Source organism: Phyllobates terribilis, unplaced genomic scaffold (genome assembly GCF_046119375.1).
Source record: "Phyllobates terribilis strain yellow unplaced genomic scaffold, ASM4611937v1 Scaffold_8__6_contigs__length_399053987, whole genome shotgun sequence".
Lineage (NCBI taxonomy): Eukaryota > Metazoa > Chordata > Amphibia > Anura > Dendrobatidae > Phyllobates > Phyllobates terribilis.
Window position 1 is genome coordinate 136019449 of NW_027362768.1, and position 19800 is coordinate 136039248.

Genomic DNA, 19800 nt, shown 5'->3' on the forward strand with positions numbered 1-19800 from the left:
TTTTGGGTGTTTTTAGCAGTGTGTTTTGGGTCATTATCCTGTTGCAAGACCCATGACCTGCGACTGAGACCAAGCTTTCTGGTACTGGGCAGCACATTTCTCTCTAGAATCCCTTGATAGTCTTGAGATTTCATTGTACCCTGCACAGATTCAAGACACCCTGTGCCAGATGCAGCAGAGCAGCCCCAGAACATAACAGAGCCTCCTCCATGTTTCACAGTAGGGACAGTGTTTTTTTTCTTGATATGCTTCATTTTTCCATCTGTGAACATAGAGCTGATGTGCCTTGCCAAAAACTTCTATTTTTGTCTCATCTGTCCATAGGACATTCTCCCAAAAGCTTTGTGGCTTGTCAACATGTAGTTTGGCAAATTCCAGTCTGGCTTTTTTATGATTTTTTTTTAGTAATGGTGCTCTCCTTGGTCGTCTCCCATGAAGTCCACTTTGGATCAAACGACGACGGATGGTGCGATCTGACACTGATGTTCCTTAAGCTTGAAGTTCACCTTTAATCTCTTTAGAAGTTATCCTGGGCTGTTTTGTTACCATTCGTATTATCCATCTCTTTGATTTGTCATCAATTTTCCTCCTGCGGCCACGTCCAGAGAGGTTGGCTACAGTCCCATGGATCTTAAATTTCTGAATAATATGTGCAACTGTAGTCACAGGAACATGAAGCTGCTTGGAGATGGTCTTATAACCTTTACCTTTAAACATGCTTGTCTAGAATTTTCTTTCTAATCTCCTGAGACAACTCTTTCCTTTGCTTCCTCTGGTCCATGTTGAGTGTGGTACACACCATGTCACCAAGCAGCACAGTGAGTATCTGTAGCCCTATATACAGGCCCACTGACTGATTGCAAGATTGTAGACACCTGTGATGCTAATTAGTGGACACAACTTGATTTAACATGTCCCTTTTGTCACATTATTTTCAGGGGTACCATCATTTCTGTCAAGGACTATTTCATGAGTTTAATCTTTTTAAAAATTCTGTGGAAGCAGGGCTGAAAAGCAATGTCTGACTTTCATTTGTTCATAGATTTTTATTTTATTATTACTTTTGTCAGATTCAAGTTAATTATGTGACCATTGTGGGTTTTTCTTTCATTAAATGAGGGGTACCAACAATTTTGACCACATGTGTATATCCACTAGTTAAGAGTGAGTATGTCTCATTAACCCTTTTGGTGAGCACGTTCGGGTGCTCGCCGAGTATTTTGGCGTGCGAGACATTTCTTTTATTGTCACCGCAGTGGCATGTGTCACGGCTGTTAGACAGATGTGACACATGCAGAGATTGCCTGTTTGACACATGCCGCCGCGGTGACAATAAAAGAAATGCCGAGCACGCCAAAATACTCGGTGAGCACCCGAGCGGGCTTGCCGAAAGGGTTAATGAGACATACTCGCTCATCACTAATATCCACCAATCACAATAGGTGATGTCACAGCTGACCCTATTACCATCCTTTCTCAAAGACTTTTGCACAGGCTCTCATTAGACATTTCAATACAAAAGATATGGTCATGGCCACAATGTAGATAAGGTTTAACCATTGTGGCCATGTACATGTGTTGTTTCCTGAAAGAACAGGAAGTAAGAGTCTGAAAAAGCCCCAGTGGCCATAATGAAAATTGTAAGATTTCTATTTTTTAAATACAAAATTGAATAAAAAAAAAACACAAAAACAAATAAAAAATATTTTACTTTTTGTTAAAGATACATTTAACATAAAAACTTGAACTAAATATCATTACCTGGTGATACATTCGCTTTAACAAGTGAGTGAGCTCTGGAAAAGTTGGGCTCTGTGTTCTGAGTTAAAGTGACTGGTTGCTCCTCAACCCTTCTCACAGCATGCAGTATCAGTATGAGAAACTGCAGCAGCCCTTACTTCCTCCCATCCTTCCCTCTCTTCGTTCCTAAATTCCTTCCTTATTTTCTTCTCTCCCTCTTATCCTTTTTTCCTCTTTTCTTTCTCTCCACCTATTCCTTCCTTTCCTCTTTTTTCTCCTCTCCCTCTCTTCCTTCTCACTCCCTCTTTCTTCCTTCCTCCCTTCCTTATCACAGCATGCCATCTCAGCTTGAGAAACTGAGGCAGTCCTTCTTTTCTTCTCTCTTTCTTTCTTTCTTTCTTTCTTACTTTTTCCTTCTCTTCCTCCCTTCCATCCTTCCTTCCTCCTTTTCTCCATCCTCACTCCCTTCCTCCCTCCCTCCCTTCCTTTTCCTTCCTTCCCTTCACTTTCCTTTTCTTCCTTCCATCCATCCATCCATCTCTTCATTATTTCTTTCCTACTGCCTCTCTATGTATTTTCCATTATCAGTGTTTGAATTAATAAGTTATTTGGAGCCATGGAGATATCCTAAAGTTTATAGCGGCTGCTGCTGAAGCGAATCCAAAGGTTCTTAAATGGTGTAGAAGATGGCACTTTCCTCTAATAAAACATAATGAATGACTTATGACATCTATACACATCATAGGTATTAAGAAAGTATAAGGTGGGGTTTGGCTATAACATACTAAAAGTGAAAATGTAGTATCAGACTACAAAGAGTTTGTTTGTAGTCTGTAGCCATAGAGACCTATGTGCCTGCATGAGAACTGGATATTATTAAGACAATATTTATAGTTATTTCGTTATAGACGGAGTCATAAACCTATATACCTTTACATGCTTATATAATTAAAAGGGTATGCAGACACAAAATCAAATACTTCATGTTAGCTGCTATTTTTACGATACCTCTTATAACTATTTTCTCTTTTTAATACAATAGAATATGTTAAGAAGGGTTAGCACAGTCTCAGAAACCTCAACTGTTTCAATGGACGATGATGATGGTGAGGACAAATCTAGTGATGAAGCTCAAACACACAAGACTGAAGATACGAAGGTAATCTGCGGAGCTTGTTGTAATAGTCTACATTCCTTTCGATATATAGATTAGATACACCTTTTCATCTTCCTTATTTGATCATTTCACGGTATACGGTACGGCTTCATAGAAGTCTGTAAATTAATGCTTCTAGTACCTCCATTCACTCCCTTTAGCTAGCCTTCTTCTTTAGGCTAAATTAACATTGATTATGTTTTCCCTGGAGTTAGTCTTTGTTCTGTACATAGCATAGTGCTTGTGATTAAATTTTAAATAGCCTTGCGCACATTACAATACAAGCAAGCATCAACACCGAGAGGGGAGATATGAGCTGGATAAATCTTTAAATTCATCTGTACTGTTTTCTGTTAAATGGAATTGCTGCTTTTATACAAAACAAGCTCATAGGGAATCATTAATCAAAGACTTTGAACTGAAAAACTAGCATAAAATAGCAGCAACAGATGTATTGCTTTTTTGTGATCTTTGTTTTTTTTGTGCTAGGAAATTAGTTCTGGTGCCAAAACTGACACACTACTCCCTGACTCTCTGATTCAGCATCTTTATGCCGCACTTTGAAAGATGGTGGATTAACAGCTTTATTAGGGTTTGCTGTGGTTGCTAGAAATGAAATTGAGGGAGTAAATGACATAAAAATACACAATGTACCTGGTAAATTCCCTGCTGCTCTAGTGCTACCAATCTGTTGATCCATGCTATACTTTATTTACCTGCTCTGCAGTGGCCACAAGTCTATTCACATGACCACTGCAGCCAGTCACTGGCTTTAGTGGTGGGCAGCACAATAGTACTGATGTCAGTGATTGGCTGCAGCAATAACATGGGTAGAGTGTTTTAAATGTGGTCGGGAAGACCACTGCAGCCAATCATAGGCCTTAGTGGTGGACAGCACAATAGTGCTGAGGTGCTGAGGCCAGTGATTGGCTGCAGTAATAACATGGGTAAAGTGTTTGGATTGTGGCCGGGAGGACCACTGCTGCCAATCACCGGCCTTCAATAGTGTTGAGGCCAGTGATTGGCTGCAGCAATAACATGAGTAGAGTGTATGGAATGTGACTGGTAGTATGCATATCGCATACTTGCAGTCATATGACCGCCGCTCCTGGCGCCATCACTGTAGAATCATCACAGCAAGCACTGTGCGCGATATGACACATAGAGTGACTGCAGACTTGTAGTTTAAGACCTGCCAACCCCTTTAAAGCTATGTGCACTGAATCTTTTTGCTGAGTTTTTGGAGCACAAAAATGAGCAGAAACTCAAAGTTTTGGAGGAGGATTTGGAGAGTTTCTACTCAGTTTCTGTTCCAAACACTCCTTGAAAATCTCTGTGTGCACTTAGCCAAATCATGTAACAACACACCCCTGGCCTCGTTTGCATTGACCCAGGGGCAGACACATCATTGGTGCAATCTGTGCAACTGCACATGGGTCCAAGAGGTAAGGGGGCCCATTCCCATCTCCAAAACAGATGGAATTGTGGGATTGGACTGGAAAGGGCCCATATATTGTTTTTTCACAGGGGTCCTCTTCTGTCCGTGTCCGTCAGTTAATTGACCATAGATGAATCTTCTACATTTTTCTTGGGTTATAAAAGCAATCATTTTCATCACAAACTGATAAAACTAGGAAACATCTGAGTAGAATTTTTGGAAAGAAGAAAACTACCTACAGTATATTTACTGGTGATGGTTTTTTTTTTCATTTTTGAGGGGAAGGCAGTATAATTTCAAGGTGCAATATCTTTAGGAGACCAAACTTAACCCTCTCCTTCACTCATCTTAGGTTGTGTATTGCCTATCAGTGTTAGATAAAAGTGACCCCAAATGTATAAGACTTTTTTTTTCACAATAATTTTCATGGATAGAACAGATACATAGAGAAAACAAACTATGGCATTATCAAGAGTATGAGGGATCAACAATAAGAGACTTTAAAGGGAACCTGTCACCAGTTTTTGAGCCAGTGGTCAAATGTCACCACATTTACCTGCTCCTGCGTTGCATTCCACAAATGTGTCTATCATCTCCTGACTCCCCCTGGATAACCCAAAAAGACCATTTTAATTGCTCCCACACTGCATTTAAATGAGGATGGTCCATTCCGGTGAGCGTCCTCCCTGCGTTGTCTGTACTTCCTCTCTGCTACTAATCGCCGTCATCCGGCTTTGATTGATGTGGATGATGTGTCCTGCATCATCCACATAGCGAAGCAACATTTCGTGCCTGTGCAGTAGCCTTGCAGGCCCGCGCAGGCGCACTTTGCTCTGCCCTACTACGGGCAGAGCATAAAACATCTCTGCGCACGAACTTAGCAACATCATTCCGGTCATTTCCAGTAGCACGGTATGTTGGAGCTGGAATGATGTCGCTCGGCGCTTGCACAGTGATGTTTTTTGCTTTGTCCACAGTAGGGCAAAGCAAGGTGCGCCTGCGCGGGCCTGTGAGGCTACGGCGCAAGTGCAAAATCTCGTTTCGCCATGTGGATGATACAGGATGCGTCATCTTCTTCAATCAAAGCCGGAGGACGGTGATTAGGAGCAGAGAAGAGGCACAGACCCCGCATGGAGGATGCCCATCAGATTGGACCATCCTCATTTAAATGCAGTGCGAGAGCAATTAAAATGATACTTTTGGGGTTATACAGGGGGAGTCGGGAGATGATAGACACTTTTGTGGAATTCAGCGCAGGAGCAGATACAGGTGGTAGCATTTGTGCAAAGACTCAAAAACTGGTGACAGGTTCCCTTTAATAGGGTGCCTTGGGTACAAGAGATGGGGGCACTGTGTGTGAGAACCATGCGTTGACTTTTCATAAAGTTAGTTTGCATCTGTACGTTTTTATTATCAGAATTGTGAGTTACCCATTAAATATTGATTGCAAAAGAATCATCATATATAACATTTGCTGTGCAAGTAAATGACCACCTGTCACCCAAGTCTGTGTTATATTAACTGATAGCTAGTAAAATACGCTCTTCATCTAAATAATGTATTGTATCTTCATTTTTTTTAGCATCTCGGTGTGGCGTTAAGGGCCTCGTTTATTAAAACTATTAAAGCAGAAAAACTGTCTTTGTTACCCATAGCAACCAATCAGAGCTCAGTTTCCATTTGTCTTACTGCTCTTTTAAAATGAAAGCTGCACTGTGATTGGTTGCTACGAACAACAAGGCCTAGATTTGTGTTAGACATTCAAAAAATATGATATTAAATCATGTTAATGACTGAGATGGGAATATCTGTGTGTATGTGGCTATCAGTGGTGTCTGGGATTATGGAAACAGACTAGTAGGCTATTTTGGAATATTCCAGTGACTTTTGGTTATTTCACATAGACATATATTCCCATCACAGCCATGAATATATGACTTGGGCATAACCCTTTAAACAGTGGTGTTAGTGTATGAGTGTACTAAAACCTGTCTTTTAAGAGAGATACTGTACGTTCGGACCAGCATGTAGACTGGGGCCAGTTGGACAATATTCAACAATGTCATTAAATCTCACATGATTAATAGCTGAGAAAACATAGTGTGATTCAATCAGACTTTTATACATCTAATCCCATGTTCTTAACATAATAGTTAGAAAATGAGCGATTGCTGTTACAGGATTAATCACATTGAGCCGTTAGAAATTGCCCAAGTAGCCGGGCCTTTAAATACAGCTTAGCAGGAAAGCAGTCCATTGGAGTGGAGACAGAACTATAATGAGCTAACAAGATTTTAATATCATATTCTGCTGGAAAATGCTTATTAAAGAATTCAGGCGATGGCGGATGCTAGGAGGCATAATGTAGTCAGCTCTGTGCAGCCTATTATTTACGACTAAAAAAGATATTAGTACATATTACGACACTGTGTGATGGAAGATATGTCGTTTTTTCTTAAGGTAATGGTTTTATATCTTAAAGAGGTTGTCCGGGCATAGGGATCTCATGACCTGTCTACAGGATAGGTGTCATGCTGTCTATCACATGCGTGGAACATGGACCCACTGTGCCACGGGGCCGGGCTTACTTAGGAGGGGCGTAGCTAAGTGGCTACCTGGTTTTCACTGGAGCTCAGGATGGTGGAGTCAGGCTTGAGCTGCAGGTAGCCGCCAGGTACCACTCCTAGGCAGGTCTGCTGACACGGACTGGAGTCGGAGTCACAGACAAGACAGGATTCAGAACCAGTTCAGATAGTACGATTCGGAATCACCAGACAGGTGCAGCTTCAGGGTTCAGGTACCGCAAGTGTGGCTTCAGGGTTCAGGTACCGCCGATGCAGCTCCAGGGTTCAGGTACCTCCGGTGTGACTACAGGGTTCAAGCACCGCCAGAGCAGCCTCAGTGTTCAGGTACCGCTGGAGTAGCTTCAGGGTAACATACACACTATATGGTAATGCGGGAACAGGATCAAGGTAACGGGAATGGGGGTCCTGGCAACATACAGTTGCACACACAAGAAATGGAGAGAAACCACAAGGGTTGCTCAGGCACATCCCTACTGGGGAGGGTGCCTTATTTGCAAGATGCCTCCCAGCTATTGGCTGGGGGCATTTTTAAAGCGCGCGCTACTTCTTTAAGAGCATGGGAGCACGCACTAGGCGCGTCACCGGGAAGTTTTTGCAGGGAGCAGGAGACATGCCAGGAGACGGGGAGATCTCCGCGTGGCCGGTGAGTATGTCAGCCTTCCTGCGTGGAGGAGGAAGAGAGACCATGCAGGGGCACCAGCATTAGTGTTACAATAGGTCATCAATAGCAGATCGGTGGGGGTCCAAAACCAGGCGCCCCCACTGATCAGTGTTTTTGTTTTGCTACAATGACAGCCAGATGTAAACACTTTAAATGGAGCTTCTTTCTTTCATTAGACTGTTGATCTAATATAATAATAATAATATAATAATCTAATATCAGACATGTAGACAATCTAATTACTTATCCAATGAAATTTAAAGACAGCGTGTTGTTTTTTTATTGCCTTTGCCCCAAACCCAAAAGGTCATACGTGGCCAACTACTTCTCATACTTCTCATGCCAGCCTTGACTTCTGCTCTTGCTGGTGAAAGTTGGCTGGTCTGTCTTAGTTGCACTATACCTTCTTATGAAATATGGGGGCCCATTGTCGCTACATTTTCTGAAAAGAAACAATTTTACCCAAATTGGTTGCAACCAGGAGAGCCAGGTTGTTTGCTTTGGCCATGAGGGTTGTTAGCCAACTTGTGCTTTCAATCATTTATTTATGATTTGCCTTGTTCTCTCATACAGGGATCCTCTTTTGGATGGTTTAATTGGTTTCGGTCCAAGCCAGCTAAAGATGCAGCAGTCCCACCAAGAGAAGCACAAGTTCCACCAAAACCTTCATCTCTGGTAATAATATAATTACATACGGTGCCCTTTAAAAATCAGATTCTTGTGGCTTCAATATCTAGAACTTGCATTTATGCCGAGAAAGGAGGTTCTCTTGATTCCTTTCCCACCCAATGAGGTGGACTCCGCCACCCCATCCAGCAAAAGAGCAAATGAAAAGATGGCTTCTTATGTGCATTTCTTTTACTATTCACTTTTGAGAGTAACAAAAACAGGGGACATAGCTCAACATACATAAAGGTCCTTGAGGTGGGACTTTCACATATCAGATATATATGGCATATCCTTTGAAAATGCCAAGATGGGAATACCCTTTGAAGTAAATGAGCCATTGCTTCTCAGTATCAACTGCACAGAAGCAGTAAAAAAAAAAAAGCATACAAACGTGCGCCAGCCAAACATACCACAAAGGGAAACTCTTTTGGCAAATGTATGGTTAATGAAATCCAAGGACATTTTATTGTATATATCAAAGTACTCCCACAGTAAATACCGAATGCATATGACAGACATAATGTGAGTAGAATTTATGGTTGCTAAACTTTACCTTAAATTATATTCTTAGACTCACCCTTCAGTAGGACTTAACAAGTTCCAGCCACCGCCTCCATCGACATCAACTTATCAATTACCAAAAGCTACCAGTAACTCACTTTACACAGGTACGGGTAATTTTTTTATTAATGTCCTCAATAAATGCCAACTTGAGTTAAAAAAAATAAACATTTCATTTAGACATTTTATATCTTTCGAAACATTAGTATCACAGAATGTACAAAGGAAATACAGTAGTAGATGATTCATCGTAGTTGTGCCGGTTCTCCATGACTTTCATATTCTATCCTATGGACAATAATATTATAGTCCACTAATGCCAATTTAATGCATTCCACCAGTAGATAAGTGATAAATGCTGTTCATCTGTATAAATAGATGGTAGTGCCTGGAAAAGAATGAATAAGAGATTTCATAGAAAGTATTAAAGAGTGATACTTGGAGTGGAAGAGAGTAGGAATGAGAATTTCTCTCTTAATCCGGTGTTGTTGGCATTGGCTGAAGTTGTTTCAAGTCTTCTGTAAGAGGAGTTTCTTTGCCTGTGTCCATATGAATCATACGAATCAACCTTTTACTTTTTGTGCATGTATAAGAGAATGGAAAAAATCTATCTGATAACACTACAAGGCTTCTTTCCCCAAACCAACAGTAAATAACCAGAGACCAGGTGCAGTAGGTGTTATCTTGGACAGTGACGCTTGCCTTTTGGAGACATTGCCTTTAACTATTGATAAACAAACATAATTGTTTTTTTATTTTTGCATAATTTAGGTAAAGAACACAATTCACTTATGTCTATAGTTCAGCATATGCTTCACAAAGTATATGATCCAAACTCTTGATGGAAGCTATGACACCTGTTCACCATAGGGCCCCATTATAGAAATATGTATATGATTTTTACTTAGTGTACACAATGTGAAATTAATTTTAGGGACATACACTATGTGGACAAAAGTATCGAGACACCTCTTGATCATTGAATTCAGGTCAATTCCATACATAGTTTGGTCTTTTCAATGGTGACATATGGATGGGAAACCTGGATAATAAAGGAACAAGTCGAAAGAAGACTCAACGCCTTCGAAATGTGGTGCTGGAGAAGGATGTAATAAATAGCATGGATGGCAAGAGGAACAAACAATCAGTTTTGGAACAAATGAAGCCCGACACGTCACTCGAAGCAAGGATCACCAAGCTATGTGTAACGGGTCTGGGAGGCGGAACCTCTGAGCTACTATACAAGGGGGCGGTCCTTGTAAGGGAGCGGGTGGCGACCAGGCAGGCAGTCACAGCAGGTGACCGGGACAGTCTCTGGAAGAACGGGCAGGAGATCACGGCAAGTGACTGGGGCAGTCTCTGGATGAACGGGCAGATGGTCACGGCAAGTGACCGGGGCAGTCTCTGGATGAACGGGCAGATGGTCACGGCAAGTGACCAGGGCAGTCTCTGGATGAACGGGCAGATGGTCACGGCAAGTGACCGGGGCAGTCTCTGGATGAACGGGCAGATGGTCACGGCAAGTGACCGGGGCAGTCTCTGGGTAAAGGGTTGGTACGACCTGTGGCGGCTGATGGTAGACGTGAGCTCCCAGGTGAGCAGGCGAGAGTCTCTGGATAAACGGGTGGTCACAGCATGTGACGGCGGAGCCTTCAGGAAGACCAACAGACAGGCGGCAGATGAGCGCTCCCAGGTGAGCGGGCAGAAGTCTCTGGACAGGCGGGTGGTCACAGCACGTGACGGCAGAGCCTCCAGGTAGGCTAGCAGACAGGCAGCAGATGAGCGCTCCCAGGTGAGCGGGCAGGAGTCACTGGACAGGCAGATGGTCACAGCACGTGACGGCGGAGCCTCCAGGTTGGCTAGCAGGCAGGTAGCAGATGTGCGCTCCCAGGTGAGCGGGCAAGCTGGTCCATAGACAGACTGACAGGAGTTGGAAGGCAGACCGTCGGACCTCAGACAAGCAGGCAGGTAGCTGATGTGCGCTCCCAGGTGAGCGGGCAAGCTGGTCCTTAGACAGACTGACAGGAGTTGTAAGGCAGACCGTCGGACCTCAGGCTAGCAGGCAGGTAGCAGAATATCAGGCAGGAATAAGACAGCAAGCTGGCAGGAATCTGGCAGGTAACTGGCAACGGGACCTGAGGGCTGAAGCAGAGTAGTGAACAGTGCAACAACATTGCTCGGGCACCTCCATTTTGGAGGAGGTGCCTTATATATGGTGAAGTCCTCCGGCCATTGGCCGGGGACTCCTTAGGACGGCGCGCGCGGCCCCTTTAAGAGGGAGGGAGAGCGCGCGCGCGCGCCCTAAGCACAGTGGCCGGGAAGGAGCGCGCGCTGCCAGCAGAGCGGGAGGAGGACGCCGGGCACGGAGCAGAGAGGTGAGGGGAACAGCGTCCCTGCCTAGCAGAGGGCAGGGACGCCGGCGCTACACTATGACTTACTTACTTTGGACACATCATACGAAGAGAAAAAGCACTGGAGAAGACTGGAGAAGAACCTATCTAGGCTTGTACCAGATATGGCTCCAGATTGAGCCAAAGGCTATTAAATAATAATAACAATTCCAACAGGTGTATTATTTCCAGCCCCTTGCCATGCAGTCAGCTTTTATACACATTTGTGAAAGAGTGGTTCTAAAAATCTCACTGGATTCAAGCGTGGTCCTGTAATAGGACATCACTGTTGTAACAAGTTATCGTGAAAGTGGAAGCATTTAGGAACTGCGTCAACTCATTCCCAAAGTGAAGATCATGTGAAGTTATCAAGCAGGGTTGCCGAGTGCTGAGGAGCATAGTGCACAAAAGTCACCAACGCTCTACTGACTGCAGAGTCCAAACCTCCTCTAGCATTTACGTCAGCACATCATCTGTGTGAGAGGAACTTCATGGCATATGTTTCCAAGGCTGATCAGGTGCATAAAAGCTTTACATCACCAAACACAATGCCAAAGCATCGAACACAGTGGTGTAAAGACAGCACTACTGGACTCTGAAGCACTGGAAACATGTTTTATGGCGTGATGAATCAAGCTTCTCTATCTAGCAGTTTTATGGACAAGTCTGGGTGTAGAAAATATCAGGAGAACATTACCTGCCTGACTGCTTTATGCCAAGCATAAAGTTTGGTGGAGGAGGGATAATGCTATGGACTTGTTTTCCAGGGGGCAGTCTAGGCTTCTTAGTTCCAGTGAATTGAAATCTTAATACTTCAGCATACCAGACATTTTGGACAATTGTAGCTTCCAACTTTGTGGGAACAGTTTGGGGAAGGCCCTTTTCAGTTCCCCATGACTGTGCTCCATGCAGAAGTTCCATAAAGACATAGTTGGGGGAGGTTGGTGGGGAAGAACATGATCGGCCGTACAGAGCCTGGATCTCAACCCCATATAAAATATTTGGCATGAATTAGAATGGAGATTAGAATGGAGATTGTGAACCAGGTCCCCTCCACCAACGTCTGTGTCTGACCTCACAAATGCTCTCCTAGATGAATGGGCAAAAATTCTCACAGACACCTCCAAAATCTTGTATAAAGCCTTCCCAAAACGTCAGAAGCTGTTGTAGCTGTTAAGAAGAGAACTAACTCCATATTAATACCTATGGATTTAGAGTGGAAGGTCATAAAAGCTTCTGTAAGTGTAAAGTGCAAGTGTCTCTATACTTTGGTCCATAGAGCGTATTTAGTAACACAGTCCCTATGACATAATAATTTATTATATAAAAGGACATTATATCTCACCGTTGCACCAATGTGTCTTGCTATCCATAAGATATTCTCATTTTAATGCAGTCAGAAGAATGTCTTAGATTATTTATAAGCAGTACACAATACAAAGAGCTGTTTTTCTAAAAAATAAAAAAAATAAATACTGCTTTGAGTCAGCGGGCATAAATGTTGGCTAGCAATTTATGTTTATCACGGTGAAGAGGACAGAAAATGGATCAACACAGTAAAATAAACGCCCGCGTGCCCTTTTCTGTACATTGATCCTGCTGCCCCAGTGTATTGCTCAAGCAATCTATCAATGGATATACACATAAAAACAGACTACAGGCTTCTTAATTATTGATTGACCACAAACCAAAGTCTACACTTAGCAAAATGCAGAAGCGAAGTAAGAAATGATATTTATCAACCTGTAAAGTGAGAATTAAAAGGTGGACCGCAAAGGCATGGAGCTGAGAGCAGCACCATCATTAGCTCCTATAATGAATCACTTGTGGATTTCTGCTTGGATCCTGTGCGCATAGATTAATAATTTGACATAGGTTGATTAAAGAAGGATTCTGGCACATGCTCCAGATTTCCAGGCTTGATGTCGACTTGTAAAGGGTTTGATTTGACTCCTTGAAACTCCTTAATCCCACTGGGAATGAAATAATGACACAGTGTTCACAAACTACCATCTCTTGAAAGCAGTGATGCCCTCAAATCAAAGCGAAGTCACCGATCCTTTGTATAATACATTCTACCATAGGAATTAAAGAAACTGAAGATCTGCAGAAGATGAGAAGGAGTTCAGTGTCATCAGAGAAGCAGGGTCAGCAAGAGAGCATGGTAAGGTACCAGTCTGGGGACTGTAGGGTTAAGTCATGAAAGTTCCTTTATGGTACATCTAATTCTTTTCCATTTTTTTAAGGCTGCTTATCCTAATGTCCCTGGACATCAGATGAACCAGCCTACTGGAGCAATTCCTCTTTACAACCCTTTAAAGGTATTTTTTTTCACACATTGACCATAAAACGTTGCTTGGATATTAAAGGGAGTCTGTCAGCACACAATGACCATACCAAGTACTGTTCAAACCTTGCTGTAACCCAAAATTTCAGTGCACTTTCCCACCTACTTGTTTTCTATCTATACCCCCTTTCACACAGCCGTGGCTTTACAGGAGCCAGAAAAAGGCAGAGATGGATGGAAAACAAGTAGGTGGGATTGGGAAGGTGCACTAAACAGTGCATTGAGATCCTTTGCTTGGTTTGATAAGTCATTTTGAGCTGACTGACTCCCTTTATCTTCTGTTTGGTATTTGTAATAGATTGGTGGTCATGATTGATGCCGGTATTTAATTCTGAGTATGTAAATAGGATGTACGTCACTCTGTATAAAAAAAGGATACCACTCCATATACTCAGTGAAGAAAAAAGCCATCACTCATAGAGTTGCAGAAAAAAAATCAGATTTATTAGTAAAGCAATCCAAAAACTGTGACGTTTCGGTCTAAAGGACCTTCTTCAGACAGATTGCATAAGGTTTCCTGCATGTGACAGCGCATGGGGAATGGTGTTCAATGCCCATAGGATTGTGGCAGTTTTCTTTCTGTAACTCTGAGTGCCGGATTTTTTCTTCATTAATTCTCAGTAAAGTCATTGATTAGATGTCAGAAGGAGGTTTTTGCAAGTATCACCTACTGTTGTGGCAGCGTCAGGGTCTGTGGAATCCACACATTCTTGCACTCTTAATTGGCGCAGGGAGACTCGGGCATTGACTCAAAGACTTGTAACTCCTAGGCAGGTTAGCAAGAGTTAAATCTCTGCTGGGCTAGGTTGCTAATCTCCTTTAGTCACATGCTGTGGGAGAACCAGTCATATATTCTCTCCACCTATATATGCTGCCTTGACTATTCAGGTAATGCCAGCTATAGTTTGTCTATCCTGGTCTGGAGACGTGGGCATATCTGGCTGACTGGTGTTTTTTTTCTCAGTCTGTTGCGTGCGGTTTTGGTGTAGCTTTTCTTTTCACTTTGGTGTTTTTGTGTTGCTCCTTTGCCTCACTATCTTTACTATTTTGTTCCTGTGAGAGTGCTGTGTGACTGTGCTTCCATTTTTCTCTGTCTGTCTTGCTTGTGTTTTCCCATACACTTCTACCCTACCTCCCTGGGAAGGGGGAGAGAGGGAGGAACAGAATACCATTAGTTAGGAGCATAGTGAAGAATGAGACCCCGGCGTTCCCACCATCAGGGGTAATTCTGGGGATAGGAATAGCTTAGGGTTCCCTATCCTGAGGAACAGAGTAGGGGCCCATTTTCCCTTGCTATCCCACAGTCACATCATGACAGTAGACATGAGAACCTATCCAAAATAATGGCTTGGGGTATGCCATGTAGTAGGAGAATATGCAGAGATTTTGTGAGATTTCGAACATTTTCCTTGAAAAAAAATATTCAAACAGATCTTATGAGATTTAACAAAAAAAAAAGATTTACCTGTTTTCAACTGATTCCATTTGCAATTTCATATTTTTTTTATGTGAAAACCAGGTATATTTAGTGCCATTATGCAAGAATTTAGGTAATGATTTTTAAAATTGTGTATTGTGAAAGCATTTTCTTGGTTGAACCTAATCTGACATAATACAGTATAGTGTTTGAAGAACTTTTCTAATATACTGTACGTACCTCTATGTTTAGAATCACTGCCTGCTGGAGTACAATAATGGAAAATCAAACTCCAGCATTCCTAGACTGTTTTCACATAGCATGTAATTCCAGAATAAAGCTGTAGTAAATGGTGATCTGTATTCTGCTGGTGAACATGTTAGCAAATCTCCCAGGTTAAGTCCTTGCTCTCAGAAATGATTACAGCAACATAAGCATTGTGGAAGATTAGCTGCATAGTGGTAGTCAAATTGGAACAAATGCAGTCAGAGCCACTGACACAGAAGTTCAATTAAAAAAGAAGTGAAAGAGAAAATAAAGAGGGGAATGTCGGTTTTACTACGTTCTCTATAGTTGGTGTACAAAACAAATGCAAAGTAATTACATCCTGGCACAAAACACAAAATAACCCCTGTCTGGCTGAGCACTAACTACACATCAGCTTCTCTGACTTACAGGTGACATACAAACAACCACGCGAAAAAGAAACTATAAGGTGTGTGTTATCCATACCTCCCAACTTTATAGAGCAGAAAGAGGGACAAACCATGCAGCGTTCGTAGAAAATAAAATTTTTGTCATTGTTTTTCATTATTTTTTTGTAATCTTATAGGGAAAAAAAATCTAGCTTTTATTTTCCCCCTAGAATACAGGTACATAGAAATACACTGCTATATACAGATGTATCTCTATATACCAGTATAATCTGCCTGTGGATTCAAAGTCTGCAATGCTGCTTCAAGTATACAAAATTCTCCTTTGCTAATCAGTGCAGGCTGTGGCTCATAGCTTTAGTTGCTTCTTGCAATGAAAGAGGTTGTGGGTTCGATCCCTGGGTAAACCAAATCAAAAGAAATGAAGAGAATTGTTTATTTAATTAATGTAAGTGTGAGCAGAGCAGAGATAATGGGCTCGCCCCTCGAAGACGAGGAGCTACACAGCGATGAAGACTGGGAGAAGAGAGTGAGTGGAAGTCAGGACAAAGTGCTGGCATGCTGGGACAGCGGGACTGTCCCTTCAGTTCGGGACACTCTTGCTGAATATGGGATGGTTGGGATCTTTGTGTTACTTCCCATCAATAGTACCAAGTGGCAATCCTCAGTAACAGTCTTTTGGACAGACACCTTCTTCCTTCTTTTCCTCTGCATACCTGCATACCTTTCTAAATCTAGTAATGAGTCAGAAAATAACTTGTATGGACTAAGGGCTAAAAATAAAACCATGCCAGGAAGTAAATTGCTGGTTCTACTATCCAAACCTGCCTAAAAATTCCATAAAAATCCAGGCCTGAAAATATGAGTTATCTAAGTCCTTAGATATGCATATAACCTCTTTGGAAGAGGACTTGAACTCTAGGGCCACCTATTTGATTCTAAAAGTCAATATTGTTAAAGGGTCGATATTGAATTTTAGGATTGCTACATCCAGTAGGTGGCGCTAAAGTTGAAGTCCTCTTCATCTTTGAAGAGGATAGTTGCGTATTTAATTTAGCAGAGGAGCATTGCTTGGACTATAAGTCTCCTTACGCCGGCATCGCACTCTCCACAAGGAGAAACGTTCTCCTAAAGTCCATTGCAAACTATACTTTTCTAGGTATATCCAGCTTCCCTGGATTTTTTACTTTTCGTCCAGCTTTTCATGAATGGCATACAGACCCAGTCAAAATCTTGCACTCACCTATTCATGAAATCATTTTCCTTGTCTTTTTGGAATGTGCACATTGTAAATTCAGACTGAAAGCAGCAAAATATCAAAAGAAACAAGTAATGTGTAAAGTAAACCAGAATGTGTTAAACCATAGATTCCTCAAGGTAGTCTCCTTTTACTCTGATGACATCTTTTTATCTCCTTCTCATTCTCTCAAGCAGTTTCATCAGGTCGTCACCTACATTGACTACCAATGAATAGGTTTGCTTTGTTAGGAGTTCATTTGTGGAATCACCGGCCTTCAGAAAGTATTTGCGACCATCAGGTGTGTTTTGCCGGGTAAGTGTTGGTGCACAGCTCCATACAGTGCTGAGCCTTAGGCAACGTTCAGCTGTTCAGTATTGGGTCAGTATTTTACATCAGTATTTGTAAGCCAAAACCAGGAATGGAACAATCAGAGGAAAAGTATAATAGAAACACGTCACTGCTTCTGCATTTATCACCTGCTCCTGGTTTCGACTTACAAATACTGATGTAAAATACTGACCAAATACTGAACGTGTGAACGTGGCTTTATTCCACAACTGTTCTTAGTCAAAATATGACAGAATTCACTCAACTAAGTAAAGAGAAGCAACAGTCCATTATTACTTTAAGACCTAAAGGTCAATCAATCCGGAAAATTGCTAGAGTCTGATTCTACAATGTGAACATTCCATAAACAGGTGCATCCAAATTTTTAACCTATACTGTATATATGTCCTTGAGCCTAGTATGGATATTAAAGGGATAAAAATATAGCAATCCCCAGTCTCTTGTCATGCCACCATCTCACATCATAAAAATATAGCCATTCTTTCCATCTACTTTTACTTTATTTTATATTTTTAGACTAACTTCATGTAACATTGTCATTTCAATTAGTTTTTTTTGTAGAAAAAAAAATCCCTTTTGTCTTAACTACTATTAAAAAAAAAAAAGATAAACATGAAAAAAAATGCTTTTGTGAGTCCCATAGGAGGAATTGAGTAAAAAAGAAGCATTTATCCCCTGTCCTGTAATCTGTGGAGCTCTCAGAGCACCTTCCCCACTGCCGATTTCCGCCAGCAGCAAAGAGAATAGAATTTGAACTACAGCTTGACGCCCCATCCAGATGAACTGTATTCCAAGCTGTGTACAGAGGGTTAGGATGTCAATCTGTATATCAAGCTGCAGCTTACTGTGCTACCAGCTAGATGCACTGGGTAAATAGTCACCAGGGATAGATATACACTATATACTTACACTGCTATTTCCACATTTACAGTTTTTTTTTTTAACAACGTAATGGCCGTAGCCATTATCTGACTCATCCCAAACAATATAAAAGTGATTTCTTATCGTAGGTGTATTGTAGATATAGATGTTGTTATGAATGCATTACTTCTTTAAAGCAAGAATAAAAAAAGGTGATTAAGGAAGTCGATCGATCTATATACAACAGCTGTCCGTTCTGTCAAGATCCAGAATCGCAGTCAATATGTAAACCACTCTTCACAAGTCTCTTTCTTCTGCACCCATTAAAGGATCACTCCATGTAAAACTCATACACCGTGTTGTGCCTAGTATAAGACTTAGGGTTTCTTCAAAAATCACCAAGGAGTACTGTCATACATCGTCGGCTAGGCTAAGCACTAGTCATAGCCATAGTATAGTTCTGCCTAAATAAAGAAGATTAATACTTTATTCTTCATGTATCTGGTCTAAAATAAATTTTGGGAAATTACAGGTTCTCTAGATACAAATATAGCTCCTAATGAGACCAGATCCACTGGGATGTTCTAAAAATCCCATTCCCTAGTGGAACAATAAAATATGGATTTACAAAAGAAATCGCTCTAGTTGTGGGGTATGGAGACGAGAAAAACAATTTTTTCGACCACAGTAGTACTTCATGCTCCGAAATCCCTTAAGGAGTTTGACCCCTATCCATACGCCTTGTTAAGGCAAGTGGTCAGGGATCTCAATGGCCAAAAGTTTCCTCCATCACAGCGTAAAGTCTGCAGGAGGCCATTAGCTGAAAAGGACTACCTTGGACAGACTTGGTGTTAGCCAATCCATCTCGCAGGTCCCAGAGGAAATTCCAGTCTTCACCCTTTAAGCCCCTATACAGGGATCTGGACTTACAACAGGGTCCCCTGGGTTGCTTTCATGCAGTGCCTGCTGACCAGAGGAGCGAGCCTGAGTCAAGGATCGTCAAACAAGCCGGTCACTATCAGAAGGTATGGATATGGACAAAATTGTCAGGTAGAAGAATGGTCAGTAAATGAGTCAAAGACTTAAACAGAATAACCATTAGTGTAACAGGAGCTCTGAGAACTGAAGTGGACCAGAGCAAGAAATGTTATATCTAGCAACTCACAACAGTAAGCTTAGAGTTTAGTAGGGTTTAGTGCTGTCCCATTGGTCAAAGGAAGGAGCTAATTACTCCAGATAGACGGTGTACAGACAAATACTGCCAGACTGGATGGCACTACAGTTGCTGCCACCCTAGTCTCAGCAGTAGGACAAAGCCTTTACTGCCCATAGCCTCTGGTCCTGATGTCTCCTCCATCACCAAAATCAATACGGCGGTGCCTGATGACATAAGATGTCATTGGAAGTGCGTGTCCTGGAGGAGAAAAACGCACAAAAGATGGTGTTTCACCTATTTAAGTATTGTGCATCTAGTAGTACTGTCTGCAGTGTTACTTCGGTAGATAAATCAAATCTTCCCAGTTCATGAGTCACAAACTCATTTCCAGTCCAGTAAACTAATCTTGGAGTAGTATTGCTTAGTGTATGCTAGAAGTTGTTGGACCATACATGGATCCATTATGAGATGGGGTTCCTTGGATCTACCAGATGTATTAAGGTCTTTTCCACACATCAGTATTTTTGGGAGGTATTTCGCCAGTATTTGTAAGCCAAAACCATGGCTGGCTCCAAACC

The 19800-nt window shown here is 41.9% G+C and overlaps 1 protein-coding gene across 3 annotated transcripts in view; it reads left to right on the forward strand.

Annotated features, from left to right (window-relative positions):
* The window catches only part of SEC16B (SEC16 homolog B, endoplasmic reticulum export factor), a 191264-nt gene that overhangs the window by 136872 nt on the left and 34592 nt on the right, over window positions 1-19800 (forward strand). For all 3 annotated transcript variants that reach the window (XM_073643359.1, XM_073643358.1, XM_073643357.1), the window contains 5 exons: window positions 2783-2899; window positions 8154-8255; window positions 8821-8917; window positions 13285-13364; window positions 13447-13521. In XM_073643359.1, coding sequence (XP_073499460.1) covers window positions 2783-2899; window positions 8154-8255; window positions 8821-8917; window positions 13285-13364; window positions 13447-13521 — 471 coding nt within the window. The remainder of the gene's footprint in view (window positions 1-2782; window positions 2900-8153; window positions 8256-8820; window positions 8918-13284; window positions 13365-13446; window positions 13522-19800) is intronic.